This window comes from Echiichthys vipera (assembly GCF_963691815.1).
Source record: "Echiichthys vipera genome assembly, chromosome: 8".
NCBI classification, from domain to species: domain Eukaryota; kingdom Metazoa; phylum Chordata; class Actinopteri; order Perciformes; family Trachinidae; genus Echiichthys; species Echiichthys vipera.
The window spans coordinates 10,886,885-10,907,960 of record NC_139833.1 but is presented as its reverse complement, the minus strand read 5'-3'; the positions used below and the strand labels follow the sequence as shown (position 1 = coordinate 10,907,960).

Sequence of the window (21,076 nt, the reverse complement as noted above, 5' to 3'; positions counted from 1 at the left end):
CCCCTGAATGTTAAAAATAATGTCCGCCATCTTGTTTTCTTGTAAAAAGTGACAGTTTGACGTTAGCGCAACGTTGAGCGTTGCTATGGTTGCCGGAAGAAGAACATCATGGCCGACGCTGTTTACATCAAATCTAAACTCTAACGTTAGGAAGATATTTTGACTCTGGGAGAGGGGAAACTCGACAAATTTTGGCCATTTTTAAGGTCTGTTAACAGCTACAAAGTCCAGCGGCAGCATGACTATTCTTAAACCTCACCTGGTGATACCACAGGGGGAAAGCTACGCGGGTGACGAGGATTATGTGGATGCTAGTAACGTCACAGCTAGCGTTAGCACACGCAAGAACACGCAAGAACTCCTAAGGTAATCATGGCATCTATAACCCGTTTTATTCATATACTGTATAGGTTTTATTGCGCAGGACCTGAGACCCGACAGTGGAGTTAAATCATGTCTTTAGTGACATGGTAAATATGTTAGTGTGTGTGTTTGCACTTTTTTGGTCTACCTGGGTCTATTGGAAAAGTAAATAACACCATGACATTTCATTCTAAAATGAGACATTTCTTCCATTTTCTTCCCATGCCAAAATGTAAAGCAACAAAAAATACTTTTATGATATGAATATCTATTTGAAGATAAGCAGCAGTGACACTTTTATAGAATTGGCTTTTTTTAAAGGATTTTTTTGGGCAGTTATCAAGGCTTTTATTAGATAGGACAGACAGGAAATGGGGTGAGAGACTACTCTATCCACTCTTCCACCAGCTGCCCCTATAATTGGCTTATTTTAATTCATTATAGAGAATTAATGTCTTCATTTAACCAAAGTTCACACCAATCCAATATAATATATATAAAAATATATTGTTCCCTGACTTATTTAAATTTTTAATGGAAAATGTATTTGTTTACATCAAACAAATAGTAGCTGTAGGCCTATCACACAGATTTAATTGATAGCACCGAATCGTATCGCATTAAATTGTGTATCGTCCCTGAATCGTACTGTAGCCTCGATAGGCATCGCGTCATAAAGGGAGAGATGCACACCCTTAGTAGTGAGTATAACGTCACTAGGGATGTGCATTAGGAATAAGCAGTACCTATAAATGTTGTGATACATTTCTGGTTCATTTTTGTAAAATCCATGATGTACTGTATACTGTGTCTGTCCCTATCAGATATACTTTATAAAGTTATTTATGAAAAGCAGCTGCAAATGGAAATACCCAAGTTAAATACAAATACATAATACATCGTAACCTGTTTTAAGCTTACCTATTCCGCCTCCTCATGCCATACACAACTGTTCCACACACTATTGCAAGAATAAGAAAGCATCCAACTGTTATGAAGGCAGCTCTCCCGGCAGGAACTGTGCAGTCGCAGTCTGAGGAATCTGAAAACAAAAACACACCCAAAACACACATAAATATACATTGTGGGTGTCTATATCTGTCTGTCAGTTTTTCTTTTTTGTAACATACCTACAACTGTCAAAGTGTGGCTCACTGTTTGGCTCAGTCCTGTATCAGCATTCACAGCAGTACAGGTGTACGTTCCACCGTCAAAGCTCCTGATGGATTTTATAACGTACGCAGCCTCTCGCCAAGGGGTGGGTTTTCCATTATAAAGCCAGGTGAACGTTGGTGATGGTGCAGACATAGTGGAGCAGTGAAGCATTGTGAAATCTCTAACACGTACTGAATCAGGTCCTTTGATGACCATGTTGTCAGGTCCGTCTGTAACACAAAAAGTGGGATTGTTTGAAGTTACTGTATTGTTTCTGCGTTATTGTAGAGGCTTCTGTTTTTATTAATCTGAATCTGCAAAGTAATTAGTAACTCGAGGTATCAGATAAGTAAAAAGGTTCAATATTATTTGCCTTTGAAGTGTTTGAAAAATAAAGTAGCAGAAATGCTTCAGTTAAATTTGTGAGTGCTGAGCACATGCACAGCAGCAAGAGGTTGCTGGATCTAGATAATGATAACAATAATTATTATAATGATAAAAATAATGAATTAAACGCTTTTATGAAAGGGAATCCAACAAGACTATTCATATAATATATATAAATAATTGGACTAATTTCATGCAAAAGTGATCCCAGTCTTTTCATTAGTTGCTCAAAGCTCAACCGAGAGTGATGTCTGTACAAAAGTAATCGCCATCGTAGTACAGGTCCGTATGCCATGAACTCACATAGGATGTAAATATTCACCGGCTGACTTATTCCACTAGTGCCACCATTTGACACGTTGCACCTGAATGGTCCCTGGTCGTAGCGGGTTACGTAAACTATAGTGAGAGTAGAACCTCCATCGGTGAGCTGAACTCTGTCACTGGCTGTAACCTCAGAGCTGCCGTTCAGCCAGAGGAAAGAGAGGGAGGACCCAGAGGCTGAGCAGGACAGACTGAGAGAGCTGTTGAACTCTAATAAGAGTGTGTCGTTTGAAGTCGCCACCACATTGGAGACTGGATCTGTGAATAAAAAGTAAAAAGAGGATAGGCCAATGTCACTCAATTACTCAATTAGTTACTTTTAAAAGTACAGGAAGTTCCCAGCCAATCAGCTTTTGGTTAGCAAAACTGAAAATATGGTTGCCATTAATAGTCCCCTTATATTCTGAGTAATTAAGATACTATGGAGTTATTTGTCAGCCTAATCAGGAAAACGGGAGATGTACATGTCCTTTTATTTTATCAATTTATCATTCAGGTTCATCTGGTTCTTGTACACTGAATACATTCGCACATTGGTTTATGATGTAAACATGTTAGTCAAACTTTTTACTAGAGCAGCTGCAATTAGTCAACTAAGTAATAAGGTAACAATCAGAACATAATCACAAATTATTTAGATAATTGATTTTGCATACACAAATGGCAGAAAATGCTGTTTCAGCCTCTCAAATATGGATATTGACTGCTTTTCTCGGTTTTATATGATATTAAACTGAATATGTTTGGGTTTTTGAAAAAACAACATTTAAATATGTCACCTTGGATTCTGAGAAACTGGGTTGGACATATTTCACTGTTGTCTAACATTTTATAGACCAACCAATTAATCGATTCATTTGACAAAATAGATTAATCAATGAAGAATATGACTGTTATTTTCAGCCCTACTTTATCTGCTCTGCCATTGTCTCTAGAACAAATGTCTGTATACTTTCGAGTCAACGCACCAACGCATGTGCAGCATTGTTACATGCAGTTTTCTGGTCCCAGTTCTGGCTGTAACAGCAAATATTTAACAATATTTCCATTTATATATTATATTTTCAAAATATATATCACTAATACAGCAAACATTTATTTATTTTGGGGTGCATGTTTAGCTATTTGCTGTCTATTTTGCTAAGATGCGGTTGCCAACGTCTCTGTTACTGACAAGCCCTGTTAGAGCCATTGTTCTGTAGCCATTTAACTTATTAAACTTATTTTAACTTACTCAGTACAGAGATGGCTGCAGGCTTAGATGTTTCATTTCTCAGAGTTTTGTTGTTAAAGGCCTGACAGCTGTAGCTTCCACTTTGATTCAACTGAGCGTTCATCAGTCTGAGCTCTGGTCCGGTATCCGACAGCAGGTCTCCATTCAGTAACCAGTGAAACTGGGCAGGAGGTCTTGAGTCCGCTGAGCACATCATGCTGATGTTTGACCCTTCCTCAAAGTATTTTTGTGGTGGAGATAGTGTCAAACTTACATTTTCTGGGCCAACTGGGGAAACAGACATGAAACGGTATAGTCATCAGTAAAAGAGCAGTAGATGGAGAAAAGCTACATTTGGCATTCAGCTTAGCTCAGTGTGAAGCGGTCATTACTGTTAAGTAGGTCGTTCAAATGCTGAACTGCATCATTAAACTAAATACAGCTATAATTTCCTCACCACCAACCAAACACTGCAATGATCAAAACAGCGGGGAGCACAATAAAAAGTCATTTAGACAAACCCACTCCTGACACAATGGCTGTAATGATTATCAATCAAGATGCAGATTTAAAGGTCTGTGTAACATTTGCATGCAGATGTTGTAACATCAAAGAGTAACTCACAGCTGATGTCTAGTTTCACTGGGTCGCTGGTGTAATTACTGAAATTATTGAACACTTGACAAATGAATGGTCCCTGGTCGTAGCGTGTCACGTTAATTATCAAGAGAGTAGAGCCTTTATCAGTGAGCTGGACTCGCTCACTGGCTGTAACCTCAGAGCTGTCATTCAGCCAGAGGAAAGAGGGGAAAGATCCAGAGGAGGAGCAGGACATACAGACGGAGCTGCTGTGTTCTGACAGATCTGTGGTGTTGGGAGTTATGACGACATTGGAGATTTGCGCTATGGGTAGGGAAAAAAAATGTCAGGAGTGCACAAATCAATTTGATGACTTTTATTCCCCATTTTTGCAGCAAGATTACCTTCAGCTTAGCATATTGAATTCTGTGCCAATTATATGCCAAACAACACAGTCTCGAAACAGTCTGAACAGTCTCTAAGGAAACAGTCTCTAAGGAATTATTACTGGCCCATTTATTTAAGCCCTCAGCAACAAGAAGTCATTCTCCCCCAACTTACATCTTAGTATAGAGACCACTGAAGGCTGAGATGTTTGATTTCTCATAGTTCTGTTGTTAAAGGCTTGACAGCTGTAGTTTCCACTCTGACTCATGTGAACGTTCATCAGTCTGAGTTCTGGTCCAGTATCAGACAGCTGTTCCTCATTCAGAAACCAGTGGATCGAGGCAGGAGGCCCGCACTCAACTGAGCAAACTAGGATGATATCAGACCCTTCGTCATAATATTCTTGAGACGGAGATCGAGTCAGATTGATGTTTTCTGGGCCGACTACGGAAGGAAACATAGAAAGATATGTTCATCAATACAATATAGGGATGAAACCGCAACTAAAAGAATCACAGATAAAAATTGTTGGTAGCTTGAAGCAAAATCAAGACTTTTAAACTGTCTGGGATTTGAATGAACATAATATAAGATGAACATGTCGGTTAGTGACTCACAGATGATGAGGAGGTTTACTGGATCACTAGTGACATTACTGATTGGATTAAACACATGACACCTGAATGGTCCCTGGTCATAGCGGGTCACGTTTGATATAGAGATGGTGGCTCCTCCATCAGTGATCTGAACTCTGTCACTGGCTGTAACCTCTGCGGTGCCGTTCAGCCAGAGGAAAGATGGAAATGATCCAGAGGAGGAGCAGGACAGTCGGACAGAGCTGCTGCTGGACTCTAAAATGTCTGTAGTGCTGGTATTTAACTTTATATTGGATACTGGTGCTGCGAAGAAATAATATATTGATTAATTTTAGGTACTGTTAAATTATATTGCATAGGAAACAGGCTGCATGGAAGGTAATGTTTTACACTGGTGTTATGGCACAATATTAGATAGAGATGGGGGAAAAGTCAATAGGGTCAAAGTTTTTATAATGACACGATATATTGGACAACGCTACAATATTTGTGTGACTGATATAGTATGCCAGGTTACGATTTCGATTCAGTGCAGGAAGCTAGGATCATGACATGATTATCATATGCCCATTTACTGTAACATTTATATTAACACACAAAAAGCAACTAAAATATGACTTGAAATCTACATATTTTATTGACTTAAACATCAGGCTCTCTTGCCTAACCTATTTTACAAGTATAATAAAGGTTTGATGCTTTAGTGACGTGTATGTCCAGTCAGATAGTTATGATTTATCTACTTAAAGTAATTTTAGGAACACTGATTCCGTCATGTTTTCAAGTCCCATTTTTTTTTAAAAGTACATACTAAATCCTAATCCCACTAGTTGACACTAACATGCTATTTTATTGAACATGCTGCTACCTTAAAACCTATTTATTTCAACCTACCTAGTATTGTTACAGCTGCAGGTTGAGATGTTTGGTATCTCAGAGTTTTGCTGTTAAAGGCCTGACAGCTGTATTTCCCACTCTGATTCATCTGAGCGTTCATCAGTGTGAGCTCTGCTCCAGTATCAGACAGCAGGTCTCCATTCATAAACCACTTAAACTGGGCAGCAGGTCTGGATAGAGCTGAGCAGGACAGGATGATGTCTGATCCTTCACCAAAGTATTCTTGTGATGGAGATGACTTCAGATTTATATTTTCTGGGCCGTCTGCATTGTGTGTAAATTAAACAAGATAGTCACCAAAAAACACTGAACAGTTTATAGACAATGCTGCTAGTTTTTGCAGGTTTGGAGTTTTTCTTATCATTTGACATTTTAAGCTCTTCGATTTGGAGGAACATGCTGAGTTTAAGCATTTAAGTTAGTGACTCACAACTGATGGAGAGGTTTACTGGACTAGTGGTGCCATTACTGATAGGATTAAACACATGACACCTGAATGGTCCCTGGTCGTAGCGGGTCACGTTAACTATGGTGAGATTGGCGCCTCCATCAGTGATCTGCACTCTGTCACTGGCTGTAACCTCAGAGCTGCCGTTCAGCCAGAGGAAAGAGAGAGAGGATCCAGAGGAGGAGCAGGACAGATGGACAGAGCTGTTGTACTCCACCAAGTCTGTGTTGCTAAGGGTTACCTCCACATTGGAAACTGGAGCTGTATGTTGAAATAAACAAAGATCAAATCATAAATGGGAAGGAGAGTTAGCACAAATGGATTGCTCTGCCTTTTCAACCCTGTTTCTGTTGCAGGAAAACCATTAAAAATAAGGCATTAGGCAAAATACCCTAGACCCTAAACACCTATGGTTGACAATTGTGGCTTCGCTTAGAGCTGAGCTGTAATTCAAAAAATAATTTCTCGTCTTCAATGCAGTCGTATTGTGATGAAATCATATAACGACATATTGTGATATTGTCATCTAATTTGATAAAAAGCACATGCTAACTCTATTTGTGTGAATGCACGTAAACATAGTCAGTGTGTAGCTGAAAAAATGCCTTTATTTTTTCACTTTTAACTGTTATGTTAATTTTGCACAAAAGAAAATACAATTTTTGCTTTTAATTTGTCAATTAGGCATTGTAATTATAAGCTTTACCATGCAGTTATTTCATTGAGACTATTTATTAGTTATTGAATTACCAGATAACATGCTATACCGTGATATATATAAATATTTATATATATATATATATATACATACATATATACTGCACACACGCACACGCACGCGCGCACACACACACACACACACACACACACACACACACATTCAGTATATATATTGTTATAGAGATATGAAATGACTCGTATTAGGATAGAAGATTTTGGCCTTATCATCCAGCCCCAGCTTCACTTGCTCCCTGTATGTCAATCAAAGTCATGACTTATTAAACTGATAACAGTGTTGCACAAGAAAGATATGGTGGAGGTCAAAGTCATAATTGTAGAAATACCTACGGAAAGATTTACCTGCCCTAATATTTCGACAGAGATATTGAATACCAGTGTAGTATTTGAAGTGTAAAACTAAAGGCTCCCATAAGATTTGACTTCAGGTATCAATGCATTGTATCTGATTTTTGTGGTCACTTTGTGCAAGTGGAAGTTTCACTTTTTAAAAAATATTTGATGCCTCTTAAAGGAACAAAACCTCAAAAACGTTCTCTGTATGTTATGTTTTTAATTCAACGGTGAAACGTAACGTACCGTGTATGACCAGTCTGCAGTTTCCATGTTGCTGTGCTCCAGCATTTGGTATAATGCTGATGGTGTATTCTCCACTGTCACTGAGAGTCAGATTCCTGAGCTCCAGAGATCCAGTAGATCTGAAAAGGGTGATCCTGTCTGTATACGCTGGTTCAGTTACATTTACAGTCGTTGAGATTATTATATTGGAACCAGAAAATCTCCACATTACAATCATGAATGGGGTTTCTGGTGGAGTCACTGTTGTGATGAACGTCACCGTCCCTCCAACAGCTGCAGTAAGACTGTCTGGTAGCAAACCATCTCCGTTGCTCAAACCTGGAGGAGAAACATGTTTGGGATAAATGCTACTCAGACTGTAGGGAGAATGTAATTCATTAATAAAAACGACAACACTTAAGCAACAATTCCAAAAAAATTGAATACCAGAAACAAGCATTTTATCAAAACTGTTTGTAGAAGAATTTCAGACTCAGAGAGGTGCTATCTCTTGTTATTGTGTGAACAAAAACATATAAAACACATTTACACCAAAGCACTGCTGATACAAGACTGTTATTTTAATAAAAGCAAGATTAGGTGTTGGGTCTTTAATAGTTTATTTGTGTTATCTAGAGTATATCAGTCTCACCGATCAATCATCACTGTTGACAAATGATATTTTAGTCATCTTCAAATCATTTTTCCTATACTTTGCCTTTTGCATTAACGACTGTGGTCTTTATATCCAGCTGTGACCTGCTGCAATAGCTTATCATAGCTTTATGATTGACAGAAGCTTTGATATCACACTTTTTAACAATTAAACTGTAATAATCATTCATTCATTTATTCATTCATTCATTCTTCATTCATCTTCAACCGCTTATCCCGGGGTCCGGGTCGCGGGGGGGCTGGAGCCGATCCCAGCTGACATCGGGCGTGAGTAATACTCAACCTTTTCTAAATAATATTAATTGTCAGCTTTTTAAATTGAATATAGATAACCTGAATTCTCATGTGTGATGGATGAGTTGTGTTTGAAAGTGTTTTAAGATCTCTCACCTGAGATGGCACCCAGGAGGATCAACAGTATCACAGATGTTTCCATATCTCCTTCAGTCTCCAGGCGCATAGAAAGTGTTTTCATAAAGGAGGTGTTGTGAGTACACTAGTTTTGTTTGAGGGGAGGGGCAATAGACTCAGTTCACCTTCACTTTACCTTTTACTTCTTCTGTGGTGCCTCACACTGGACACTCTATCCATGACAGCAGTAACAACCAATGAGCAAGTGCCATAAATGTATTTTATTCTCATCTGATATGAAACAAACTTCAGTTGCAATCCAGGACGGAGTGGTAAACACACAAATAAAACACAACAAAAAAAGCTTTAAAGCCCAAAAGTGGAATAAAGTTAAATTATTAGTTATACATCTCCAAAAATGTTTTTGCATTATCTAAAGCTAGCTCCCACTATCTTCCGCTAAACTACATGCTATTATTAAAAAGCTAAGATTTAGCAATACTGAAAATTTACGTTGACAGCATGAAATCTGGTAGTAGATAGTTCATGCACGCTGAAATCTTCTCATGCAGTCAAACCTTTAGTCACTCAGGTTTGTTACAGTCTGGATAATATATTACACTGATATGATAAATTTACAACACTGATGATAAAGGAATAAACCACGTGCTGTACATGATGTGTGGTTATTTGTCAGACAGTAAGAACTTAAATTGTTTAATCTGCACTAGAGTTGCAACCATCAGTCGACTACTCAATTAGTGGTTTGACAGAAAACCGATCAGCAACTTTTTGATAATCGATCGGTCGTTTAAGTAATTTTTCCTGCAAAAATGGCACCAAATGCTGTTTCAGCCTCTCAAATATGGAGATTTCCTGCTTTTTCTTTACTATAATTAAACTGAATATCTTTGGGTCATGGACTGACAAAAACAATACATTTAAAGACATCATCTTAGACTTTGAGAAACTGGGAAAATGAAATAATCTTCATCGTTAGTTGCAGCCCAAACCTGCATATATACATATATACATCCCTCTAATATTTCCAACAAATGATACTGTCATTGATGATGTTTATGATTTAAAAAATGCCCAAGAAAAGACTCCCATGTCAATGCGAAACGCACCGATGTGATAGACAGTACTGAATTACTGTACAGCTACGTCCCCAAATATGTGTTAACTAGACTGTTTACAACAAATAAAAAATGAATATATGTTAATATTAAGCAGGGATTTGTATTCTTATAATAATCTGAATGTTTGCTGGAGTGTAGACACACTGGGAATCATCAATGTGAGGACAAATTTGGCTCCTGCATACAAACAGTTTGTTGAAGTACAATCGCTCATCAGCTCATCAGCTTGTCCGTTTTTTGGAAAATCACAGAGCAGTTTGTTTGAGCACATGGCATGGCTGATCAGGGAAATGCGGTAGTGTTAAGGTGGTGCTTGGAGGTATATTCTGCTTATCATTGCTAATTGCATAGCTGCTCTTTGATGGAAGGTCTTAATACGACTTTATAATGGTTATAATTTGATAAGAAGTCAATAGTCACATTCCATTAGCATATGTCCCAGTTCAAGCTACATGCTCATAAAAACAACACTTTTGTCCAGACTGAAATATCTCATCAACTATTGGACAGATTGTCATGAAATGTGTTAAAGATATGGTAAACCTTATGGCATTTTCAACATCGCTGATGTTAGCTTTTAGCTCATAGCACTGCTGTGCCTATACATTGTCTCACAAAGCTGCTGGTGGGGGCTGTAGACTCGTTTTTATATGATGGATGAACCTTTATGTGCTATGGTTTAGACATTTCAGCCCCACTACAATGAAGGTAAATAGAATTTAAATCGAAAAGTGACTCAACAGGAACTTTGCTCTCTGAAAACAATGTCCTTATTACACTCGATAATCTGCCTAATTGTGAACCGTTTTTATTGAAACTACCAAGTAATAGACCCTATCAAACTGCTGTGGGTGAGGTCTTAAGCTTTTAACAATCTTTTTTTTTTTTAGCTCTTTTGCTTAATTTCACCAAACTAGGTTTTTATTTTATTTTGTATGTGATTAAGTCTGCTTTTATACCAGTCCTATAGCTGTAGATTTCATTGATACCCTTCATAAAACCAACCCAGGCGGTTGAAACTGATTTATCCAGGACTATGTGCTCAAAAGATAACTAATCTAAACTCACTAATAACTAACCAATTAACTAATTTCTGTGTATTCTTAAAAAGTCATGTTTAAGAAAGGATTAAGTAGTTGACTATCACCTACTCCTGTTTTCACATGTATAGGTATTCTGCTGATAAGCTTCTCTTGAACTCTTTTATTACTTAAACAATGTCCCCTTTCGACTAACACTGGTGAGCCCTGACCTTTTGTTTTTCTTTTCTGCGTCAAATAAATCCACAAGTGTTGGTCTAGAGTTTTGGCTGCACTACTGCTGTAAATACTTAGGTAAAAGTTTCACCAGTTGATGCTTAAAGGTTAGGGCAGCAGCACGTCGGTGCACCCTTGTGGAAAAAAGGAGCAAATGGAAAGAACATGATGACGTTCATTAACACACTCTGATAGTTTCAATAAAAGTTTATTATAGTGGCATTTCGATAAGATGTTATCAGTTTTATGTGTTAAAGAGCATTAAACACTTTATCATAAGGCTGAATGACACAAGAACAAAGTATGTAAAGTCTGTTATACAACTCCTGAAGTGTCAACTAGTGTCAGGATTAATTTATTAAGGCTGAATCTGTGAGCAGATATAAGGCCATAGCTGCTTCGGGGACAAATTGTACTTTTAAGGGAAAGGTGCCATTACCATACTTAAATTGTCTTGTTATACAATTAAAAGAAACATCTGTTAACCATTAAAAAAGAATAATGAATGTCACAGATGTATATTACAGAATAACATTATACAGATACCACAGAGACAAAAGCTATTGTGAAGGATTACTGGGTTGGGATTTTATAATTTTTCGGTCATACCTTTATTTTATGTGAATGAAAAAATATAGAGAGACACAGCAATAATGTTTTACACAAAGAAATTATATAAAATACAACACAATTGTAGATCAAAATGAGCAAGCTTGTTATATAACATTTATTTCCACGGACAAAATGCAGTCTTTAGACTGATATGAGAGCCACTGTGGTCAGGACAGTGCAAAACATCATGGACATAGAACCACTGATGGGAGTTGAGGAGTCTGGATCAGAAGAAAAAAACATTACTCTGTCTTTGCCATTTGCAATCAGACATCAGTATTAACAAGTAAGAGAGGAGTGAAAGAGATGTTAAATACCACGCAGGTTGTGGAACACAGAGGCTTCCAGACCAGTGATAGGGTTACGGGCGACACAGGTATACCTCCCCAGGTGCCTTATCTCCATCTCAGGGATGTAGTGCAAAGACCCGTGCATCACCATGTGTTTGAACTTCCAGAAGAAAGTTGCCCTCGGTAGGGAGACAGCAGAGCAGCTCAGAAAGACACTGTCTTCAATCTCTGCTCCTATTGGCGTCTGAGCAATTATTGGTTTGTCAGGTCCATCTGAACAGATCAGGAAGAAAGATGATTATTATCATGATGAAACTCAAGAAAATCAATACTGTGAGAGCTTGATTATAAGGGAATACTCAACATGTATAGATGTTAAACTTCCTCATGTTTAGGTGAAATTTAAAGTACTTACAATAGACTTTAAGTCTGCATTTTGCCGTATCGAAGCTGACATCATTGCTGACGTTACAAAGAAACTCTCCAGCGTCTCCCCTGTTCACGGGGCTGATAGACAGCACTCTGTTGCCATCGTGAAAGCTGAATCTGCCTCCAGAGACCAGAGGTTGGCCGTCCTTCATCCACACTCTAGATTTGAAGCCGTCAGCATTGCAGGTTAGGTTCAGGGAGGTTTTACCTTCTATTAAGTTTTCTGTGGGACAGGCCATTGTGGGTTTTGGCAATTCGGCTGTGCACAAAGAAAAGAAAGATACAAAGGGACATTAGAACACAAAAAACATTTTGCTTTAGTTTACATTATACAGAATTCGTTATACAAGCAATAAATTCCATTCCTTCCTAACAATATTTGGACTAATAAACCTACTCACACAGCACCTCCAGCTTAGCAGTTCCTTGAAGCAGCCCTGCTTCGACTGTTATGATCATTAACTCATATTCTCCGCTGTCTTTTTCAGTCAGGTTTCTAAGCACCAGAGATCCAGTAGATTTATCCAGGGAGATCCTGTTCTCATAGCCTTGTCCCACTACATCTGCACTGGTTGACGTTATTATATTAGTGGTACCGTTGAAGGTCCAAGTCAGTGCCATAAATGGTTCAGCCGTCGGTTTTACAGATGTTGTGAAGGTCACACTCTCCCCTGTTGCTCCACGAAGGACGTCGACAGTGAGCACACCAGCTCCATAGCAAAGACCTGCTGAAATGTGAATATGGTTGGTTAACATTTCACATCCTGCAGTTGTATTGATGATATATTTAAAATTTTTAATACGTTTCTTACCTGAGTAGAGGAACACAAGTATGGTTGACCTGAGAAATGTGTAGTTCATGTTGTATCACTCAGCTTGGTCCTCTTCTGATGTTATCTGACCCTGTGCTGTCCGACTTTGTACAACAGTGGAATAAATATCCTTGAGATTAGCTGCAATAAATGAAACATGTCATCAAAATGTCCACAGGCTTGGCATGCTAAATTATTACCTCAATTAACCCTTTGTTATTGTGGCTCTTAAACTTACATAACAAGCTAATAAAACACAACTGCATTTTCTTAACACCACAAATTATGATTATTATTCACATGCAAAACTGGCAACTTACTAAGACACAGCAGACCAGCAGAGGGCAAAGGTATAAGCAGGCTACAACTGTTTTTGTTAATGTTGAAGATAAAACTCGTTTAACTAATTTAGATGTGGAAACTAGGGTAGATTATCAGTTTATATGATTTGACTTGTGACTTCCTTAACCAGAGCAATGGAATTGAGATGTGGTTGAGACTTGCTTGAGATAATAAACTTTTTTTATTTTGCACTTTTCAAAACAAAGGTACAAAGTGACGTTCATGGTTGTACAGGGAAAGAAACATTTCAGGACTGAAATGAGAAAAATAAAATCAAGCCATTAGAAATAATAGCCTACAGAAATAAAATACACTACAAAATATTGAATAAAAATCTAATAAAATAACAGCAATAATAATAAAACAGATAAGGGATGTTGGAAACAAAAGAGTGTCCTCACAATAATTAAATCCAAGCACAGTTACAGTATAATGTTGTTTAGCATGTAAACATTTGCCAATTTATACCCGAATCAAGGATTGTAGTTGAATTTCTTGAAATTCATCCAGAGGGGGACATGCATGTCTCTAACAAATGTTTCAACAGTTCATCCAACAGTTGTTGAGATATTTCCGTCTGGAACAAACTGGTGACTGATGAACAGTCTATAACTGGAGCTAAAAAGATCTGTTGCTCATTCCCCGTTGTAGCTTCAGGGAGTAGATATCCAGGAAGATGTCCTGCTCAGTTATCACATCAATTCCACTTTGCTCCCCATCTTTTATCCTCAAGACTACCCGAACAACTTCAGTTTCTCCACGGGAGGGCAGCGTACTGCAGCTCTTGGCATGAAATCGCTCTGCAGTGTCAGTGCATTTATCTCATCATTCAGACATTTTGAAAAACAGCAAATTAACTTAACTTGATCTGGAGTCATATAATAACAGCTGTTAAAAAAATAGTTCGATGTACCTTTGTAATAATGTATTATCCCAACATGTTTCCATTGTTTACAATGTTGGACACGTTATGAGAACAGGAAAATAAAGGCATGCAATATATATACAAATGCACAAAGTACACAAAACATTGCTTCAATTATTACACACAAAAAGCACTTTTATTTGTATATTAACAATTTTAAAAATGAACTGCCTGAATGGCTTTTTTTTTTACAGACTGATCACCCAACTCTGCAGCCCTATGAAGTTTTTTCTGTTAGCTTTTTATTTTGGGTTTGAAGAAATGACCTTATAAACCAAAGGTAGGAGATAAAATATATCAATTAAAAAAAAATAACATTGACATTGACATTCAGTTTGTGTTGAATCTGCTGGGTAAGAAGAGAAAAAGAGAGAAATGTCACAAATCAACTGCATACTATGATGAGTAAACTAAGTAAATACATTGATCCTGTTTTACCAAATCAGAATAATTTCCTAAAAACTCACCTTTAAAGGGGAAGAATATTGTTGCGTTCATAGGTTCTGATATATTGCTGAATTGTTCTCATACACATGGTCCTCTTGTTCTAGGCAAAATAAAAGTTCTGTTTCATTTGATTATTCATACGTACAGTTTGTATAATTGTCATATACAGTGGTTTATTCTTCATTCTGTCTTTGATGTTATATATATATAAGATAGTCTGAAGGCCTTTACACAACGTGGGCATTTTCTTTGTGCAATTAATTCGCACATCATTATGTTGTTCAACTGTTGTTGATGCCTTTATTCACGGTGTGACAGATTTCAAAATCAACATTGAGCCATAAAAAAATATTATTGCTTTTTTGCCTGTTATATTTGCAGTCAATGTGATACCACTCATGAGATCAACAAGAGTTCGAAAACATATATCAACGTGCAAATTAGTCGCAAAAAATAAGGCAACCGGTTTGTTAAAGCCGTGTAAAAGTATGGATGAAGTTCAGATGAATACTAACCTTTATTAACGGGATGAGGCGGAACTTTGCTGTTCATTCTAAATATGAGAAATAAAAGTATTGTTAAAATGTGGCCATGCAACCATATGTAACTCAAAATTCAAACTGTAACCTACATGATGTTTGTGTAATGTTTGTGTAGTATTTTACAAAAATTATTATAAAGGACATTTCTAAACTTTAATATACAATTGTTTAATGATATAATGTACAAAATATACAAATATTTTAATTATTGTACCAGTAATGCATTTTTTAAATAGAAATGTTTTCCATGTGATTAACAGATAAATGTCACTGAGGTTAGGGTTATGTTAACAATTTAATTCACATAATCCTAAAAATTTCAGTGTGGGGAAAAATTCTTACTGTTTGTCGAGACCACACTAAGTATATAAAAAGTTAGAGCAAGGTTAGTGTTGAAGTGGGGCTATTCTCAAGTCCATCCCCTATGAAAAGGCTGGTAATTCTACAAAGGCTATTTTTTACTTACTTTTTTTTATAAATATGATGACCTCCAACTGCTCCAACGAGAAGTACTACTAAACACAAGATAACTATTCCAGCAATGGCACCCTCCGAAAGAACTCTAGATCTCTCTGAAATTAAACAAAAAGAAAACGCGTAAGCAATTCATCATTAAATATGAGATATTTAACAGACTTACAAGAGATAAGTCAAAATATGTCTAAATGTAGGGCCCTGATTGTGCTAAACTTTAAATAATTTGCTCAGAACAAATCTTCCTATTCCTATTGATGCAGAAAAGCAGCACTGAAACGTTTAGAGTGCCTGCCACTCTTCAAATGATCATATTTATCAGGATGAAAACTACAAGTTTGACAATGCTAAAAATCTGGGGTTGTGGAGTGATGATGTGAGGTTACCAGACCTCTTTAGTGTGCTTCTAAATTTCTGCATGAGGCTAAAGGATAAAGGCCTCTTTAGCTGCTACTAGCTTAACTTATCTAAGTTTCTGTCGGTGGGTGAGTTGTACAGAGATGGGTAATGTAGTTGTAATGTAGGATTATATAGCTGTTTCTTACTCCTTTTTTTTCTTAACTGTCCGTAGTGAGTGTGTCACTTTAAACTGTAGAAGTGCAATGCTAGAGAGCAGTTGCTGAATTAACTTTTGCGTTTCAAACCATTGTTGTCTCATAAGCTTAAAATAAATCTGCCATATTTAGTTGGTGAAATGGATCTGTAAGAAAAATCTTTAGGAAGCCCGCTCTCTTTCAAATAAGACCTACAGTATAAATGTGGGTTGATTACAATATTCAAGTGTGTCAACAAAATCTGCAATCAACACCATGTTGGTACCTGTTACAGTCAATTGATGGTCTGCAGACGAGGTTCTCCCAGTTATACGATTCATGGCATGGCAGATGTAGTTGCCAGTGTCAGAGAAACCAGTGTTGTTTTTAGTGAACACAGCAGATTTGTGTATCTCTTTTCCGTTCAGTATCCAGGTGTAAGTAGCAGATGGTGTGGACTCAGCGGAGCAGTTTAATGTTAAGCGTTCTTTCACATAGATCACATCTGGACCTTTGATTTGAACATTTTCCGGTCCATCTGAAAAACAGATATTTGTAAAGTTCTTACAGCAACAAAAACAACAGAGAAATTTAAACTTGTGCAATAATTGACTTAAGAATCTAAAATACTGTTACAGACCTACAAACAGAGCATTTCTATAGTACACTTATTTATTTAACTCGTCAATTTGAAGAGTAGATGTACAGTTTGTCACCTACAGTTAACATCCATGATGTAGTTAGCTTCATCGTAGCTGAGGGGGTTGCTGACTTTACAGGAATATTTTCCAGTGTCTTTTTTATTCAGGCTGGTAAAAGAAAGCACTCTGTTGTTGTCGTAAAGGGTCATGTTTACAGCCAGAGTCAGATCTGAGCCACCCTTCATCCACTTCCTTTTAAAGACTGAGCCATCAGCATTACAGGTTAAGTTGGCAGAGTACCACTCAATCGGCAGGTTTGTTGACGAGGTGATTGAAGCATTTGATATTTTCTCTGTTGGGCAAAAGATCGTGTGAAAAATATGAGAACAGGAACTAAAGTAACTGAGTTGACTGAGTAAATACATATAACAGAACCTGAGAACAATTCATCTTTGTAAAAGGCAGACATTGTAACTTTTGCTCATGCGATCATGTGTATAGTTTGCCAAGAGTGTGATTTCCCTTTCACACATACTCTACACCGCAAACCTGAGATTATCCTGACATTAACTGGCAGTCAGGTATCGGGTATCAAACAGACTTGAGCCTACCAGCTCCTTACTGTAGTACAAGAGACTCTGTTGTTTGTGACAAAATTATGAACAGACTACTCCCCCCTGCTCTACCCAGCCCCCCGCCCCCTCGACAAAATCAAACTGAATATTTCCAGTAAGTGAGAATGCAACTGAGACGCAGAACCTGCAGTTGTGCTGCATGTGGGGTTCATGTGAAAAAAACCTTACACCTAAACCTATAAATATCATCAATATGTGTATGCATGACACAGAGAATACATGATAATACATTACCATAAGATACTTTAAAAATTAACTCAACATCAAACGGTTGTAGGACTTGTGACCTCTGTTATATGTGGTTTCCATTTTATCAAATGTCACTGTTTCAAAGTTCTTTCCAACAGCCATAATGGAACATGACATCTGTAAACACATTATTGACACAAGCACTGTTGAAGTTGATATAGCATACATTACAGGTTACACTTACAGCAACATTTGGAGTCATGTGTCTGTCCACCTGGTGAATTTAAGTCTAATATTCAATATCCATTTTTCTCTTTTGTCGCCAACTCCCTTGTTAAATATCTGTTTTCACTCTTTTTTTACTTTTTCACAAGGTATTCACACTGTCTGTCTGCCAGGTAGGTAGCATAGGACCTTATTGCTTTATGTTACACAAGAAATGTTTTTCTTGTCTGTCTATCTTATTTAGTATTGAGATGCATTGATTTGAGTACACATTTTATACAGATTATGCAGGTAGCTAAGTGCCATCTTTTTGACCCATATCACTAAACCATATCCACTTAACCTCTTAATTAAAACTTACTCAGTACAGAGATGGCTGCTGGTTGAGACATTTCATATCTCAGAGTTTTGCTGTTAAAGGCCTGACAGCTGTAGTTTCCACTGTGACTCATCTGAGCGTTCATCAGTGTGAGCTCTGGTCCAGTCTCAGACAGCAGGTCTCCATTCATAAACCACTTAAACTGGGCAGCAGGTCTGGAGTCCACTAAGCACAACAAGATGATGTCTGATCCTTCACCAAAGTATCCTTGTGACGGAGATATTGTAACGTTTTCTGGACCATCTGAATGTAGGCGAAAAATGGTAAACATGCACAACTGCATTATCATACATCAAGTCAGCAGAAAAAGAATCTCTGTCAAATGTAATATAACATAAAACGCAAGCAATAAACACACTATCTGTAAAAATGTGTTTCTACAACTGAAAAGGACAAACAAAGGACACAAGGTCACTCCTCTCTGAGCTGTGACGATTATCTCAACTCTGTTTCTGTTTGCATTTAGATGTTAGATAAAAAACATTTCAGTTAGAAACTCACAGCTGATGAAGAGGTTTATTGGATCACTGGTGCCTATACTGACAGGATTGGACACACGACATTTGAATGGTCCCTGGTCGTAGCGGGTCACGTTAACTATGATGAGATTGGCGCCTCCATCAGGGATCTGAACTCTGTCACTGGCTGTAACCTCGGAGCTGCCGTTCAGCCAGAGGAAAGAGAGAGAGGATCCAGAGGAGGAGCAGGACAGACGGACAGAGCTGTTGAACTCCACCAAGTCTGTGCTGCTGACAATTGCCATTACATTGGAAACTCGCTCTGTTGGGGAAAAATAATTTAACATCTTTTCACCACATAACAAAGTGATTATTGTTCACTAGACGAAAGTAAAGTTCTTGATTGTGATATGTCACTGCTGTTTGTCTGATCATTAATTCATGTCTTTCAAGTGTTACATGGTTTGTTAGTTGTACTAATTATGGTCCTTTAAGCAAAACATTCACTCTTTTAGCACATTTTTTAACATTTCGTCACCTTTTTTTTGTCGCCTAATTGAGAGAATTAATAAAATAAGGATTTAGATGACTCGTCTCCCCATAATATTAAGTGTATTTTAAGCAATATTATTGGTCTCAATCAGCATGTTTGTTGACGATGTGATTGTGCGAACAGGAACTAAAGTAACTGAGCTAATATAATGCATGCAAGAAGGAAACATGATACATGATTCAGGAAGCAGTAGTTAACATGCCAAGTGCCAAAACTGTCCAGAATCAATTTAACATTTGCAGTTTTAAACAATCTACAATGATACAGTGAAGCGTAATGCTTGTTAATACAGGCTATGCAGACAAAAGCAAAAAATGTGCCCCCTCATTGAGAAAATGTATTAATAAAATAATGTGAATTGTTTCCCGTAATATTAAGTATTATTTGCCTCACTGCAACGGGCTGTGCACACTATGGCAGTACATGCTAGTTCTAGCTTTTATTTGATAATGATAGAATTATTATTTTAGTGTAAAGGAAGAAAACCAAGTCAAGGCATCTTAAAATGTAAGAATGAATCATTCCCTTTAGCATTTAAAGAGATGCAACAGGCGAAAGATTGTCTCACCATAAACGTCCAGTCTTGTGCTCCCATCAACCTGCAGTGCTCCAAATGAAAAAACGTCAACGGTGTATTCTCCACTGTCATCAAGAGCCAAATTCCTGAGCTCCAGAGATCCAGTAGACATGAAGAGGGTGATCCTGCCTTCATAGTCTGGACCAGTTATGTTGATACCACTGAAAGCGATTATGTTTTTATCACCAAACTTCCAGCCCACTGATAAAAATGGGTTTTCTGGTGGAGTCAGTGTTGTGGTGAACATCACTGTGTCTCCCACAGATTTGTTCAGAGGACCGTCTGGCAACACACCAACTCCTTCGGTTGAACCTGGAGGGGACAGTAACAGGTCCGAGCAGGACTGTAAAAAACAGTTGATTGCAAAATTGTCCACGATAATGATATGTTTAAATCTTATTCAAGATAAATGATTGATCTAGAAACTACTCAAACACACAACTGCAGCAGAGAAAACATTCACCTTTGTGTCTCTGAAGAAGTTACTGAACAGTATCGTTCCTCTGCGTAGCAACATGACAACATGACAACATGACTCTTTCATAGCTCAGATGTAGCTTTCTAATGAAAATATGTTTTGCCACATACATTTTGATTCCAACAGATGAACTCACTTGGATGTTATTAATTCTCCAATTAAGTCTCCAATAACGACTGGTAACGTTTTGATAAATGAGTGAATAGTTACTTTTATCTGCTAAAGGGCTTAGAGCTCACCTGAGATGACTCCCAGGATGATGAAGTGCATCACAGCTATTTCCATTTGATCTGCAGTATCAGTACAGCAGTACAAGATAAAATGATCACACTTCCTTCACTTTGCCTTTTTGCTAATTTCAGAATAATGTTTACTGACTTCATTATATAAAGGTAGTACAAGGAAGTACTGTGACGTGGGGTTTTCCCCATCATCGTAACTCAAAGGTTTACTTACCTCAACTGTT

General features: G+C 37.6%; 1 protein-coding gene across 1 annotated transcript; it reads right to left on the bottom strand.

The window, feature by feature from the left end:
• Window positions 1-1,354: 1,354 nt before the first annotated feature.
• On the bottom strand, window positions 1,355-21,041 carry LOC310950132 (hemicentin-1-like; the record flags this gene model as incomplete). The annotated part of the gene is made up of 20 exons (XM_083917794.1): window positions 1,355-1,405; window positions 1,519-1,748; window positions 2,209-2,487; window positions 3,464-3,730; window positions 4,067-4,345; window positions 4,583-4,852; window positions 5,026-5,307; window positions 5,899-6,165; window positions 6,332-6,610; window positions 7,667-7,984; window positions 11,999-12,244; window positions 12,387-12,659; window positions 12,802-13,125; window positions 16,762-17,013; window positions 17,196-17,468; window positions 18,527-18,787; window positions 19,046-19,324; window positions 20,124-20,444; window positions 20,850-20,900; window positions 21,020-21,041. The coding sequence occupies 20 exons, from the start codon at window positions 21,039-21,041 to the stop codon at window positions 1,355-1,357; spliced, it is 4,824 nt and encodes a 1,607-aa protein (XP_083773920.1).
• Between the last annotated feature and the right edge of the window lie 35 nt (window positions 21,042-21,076).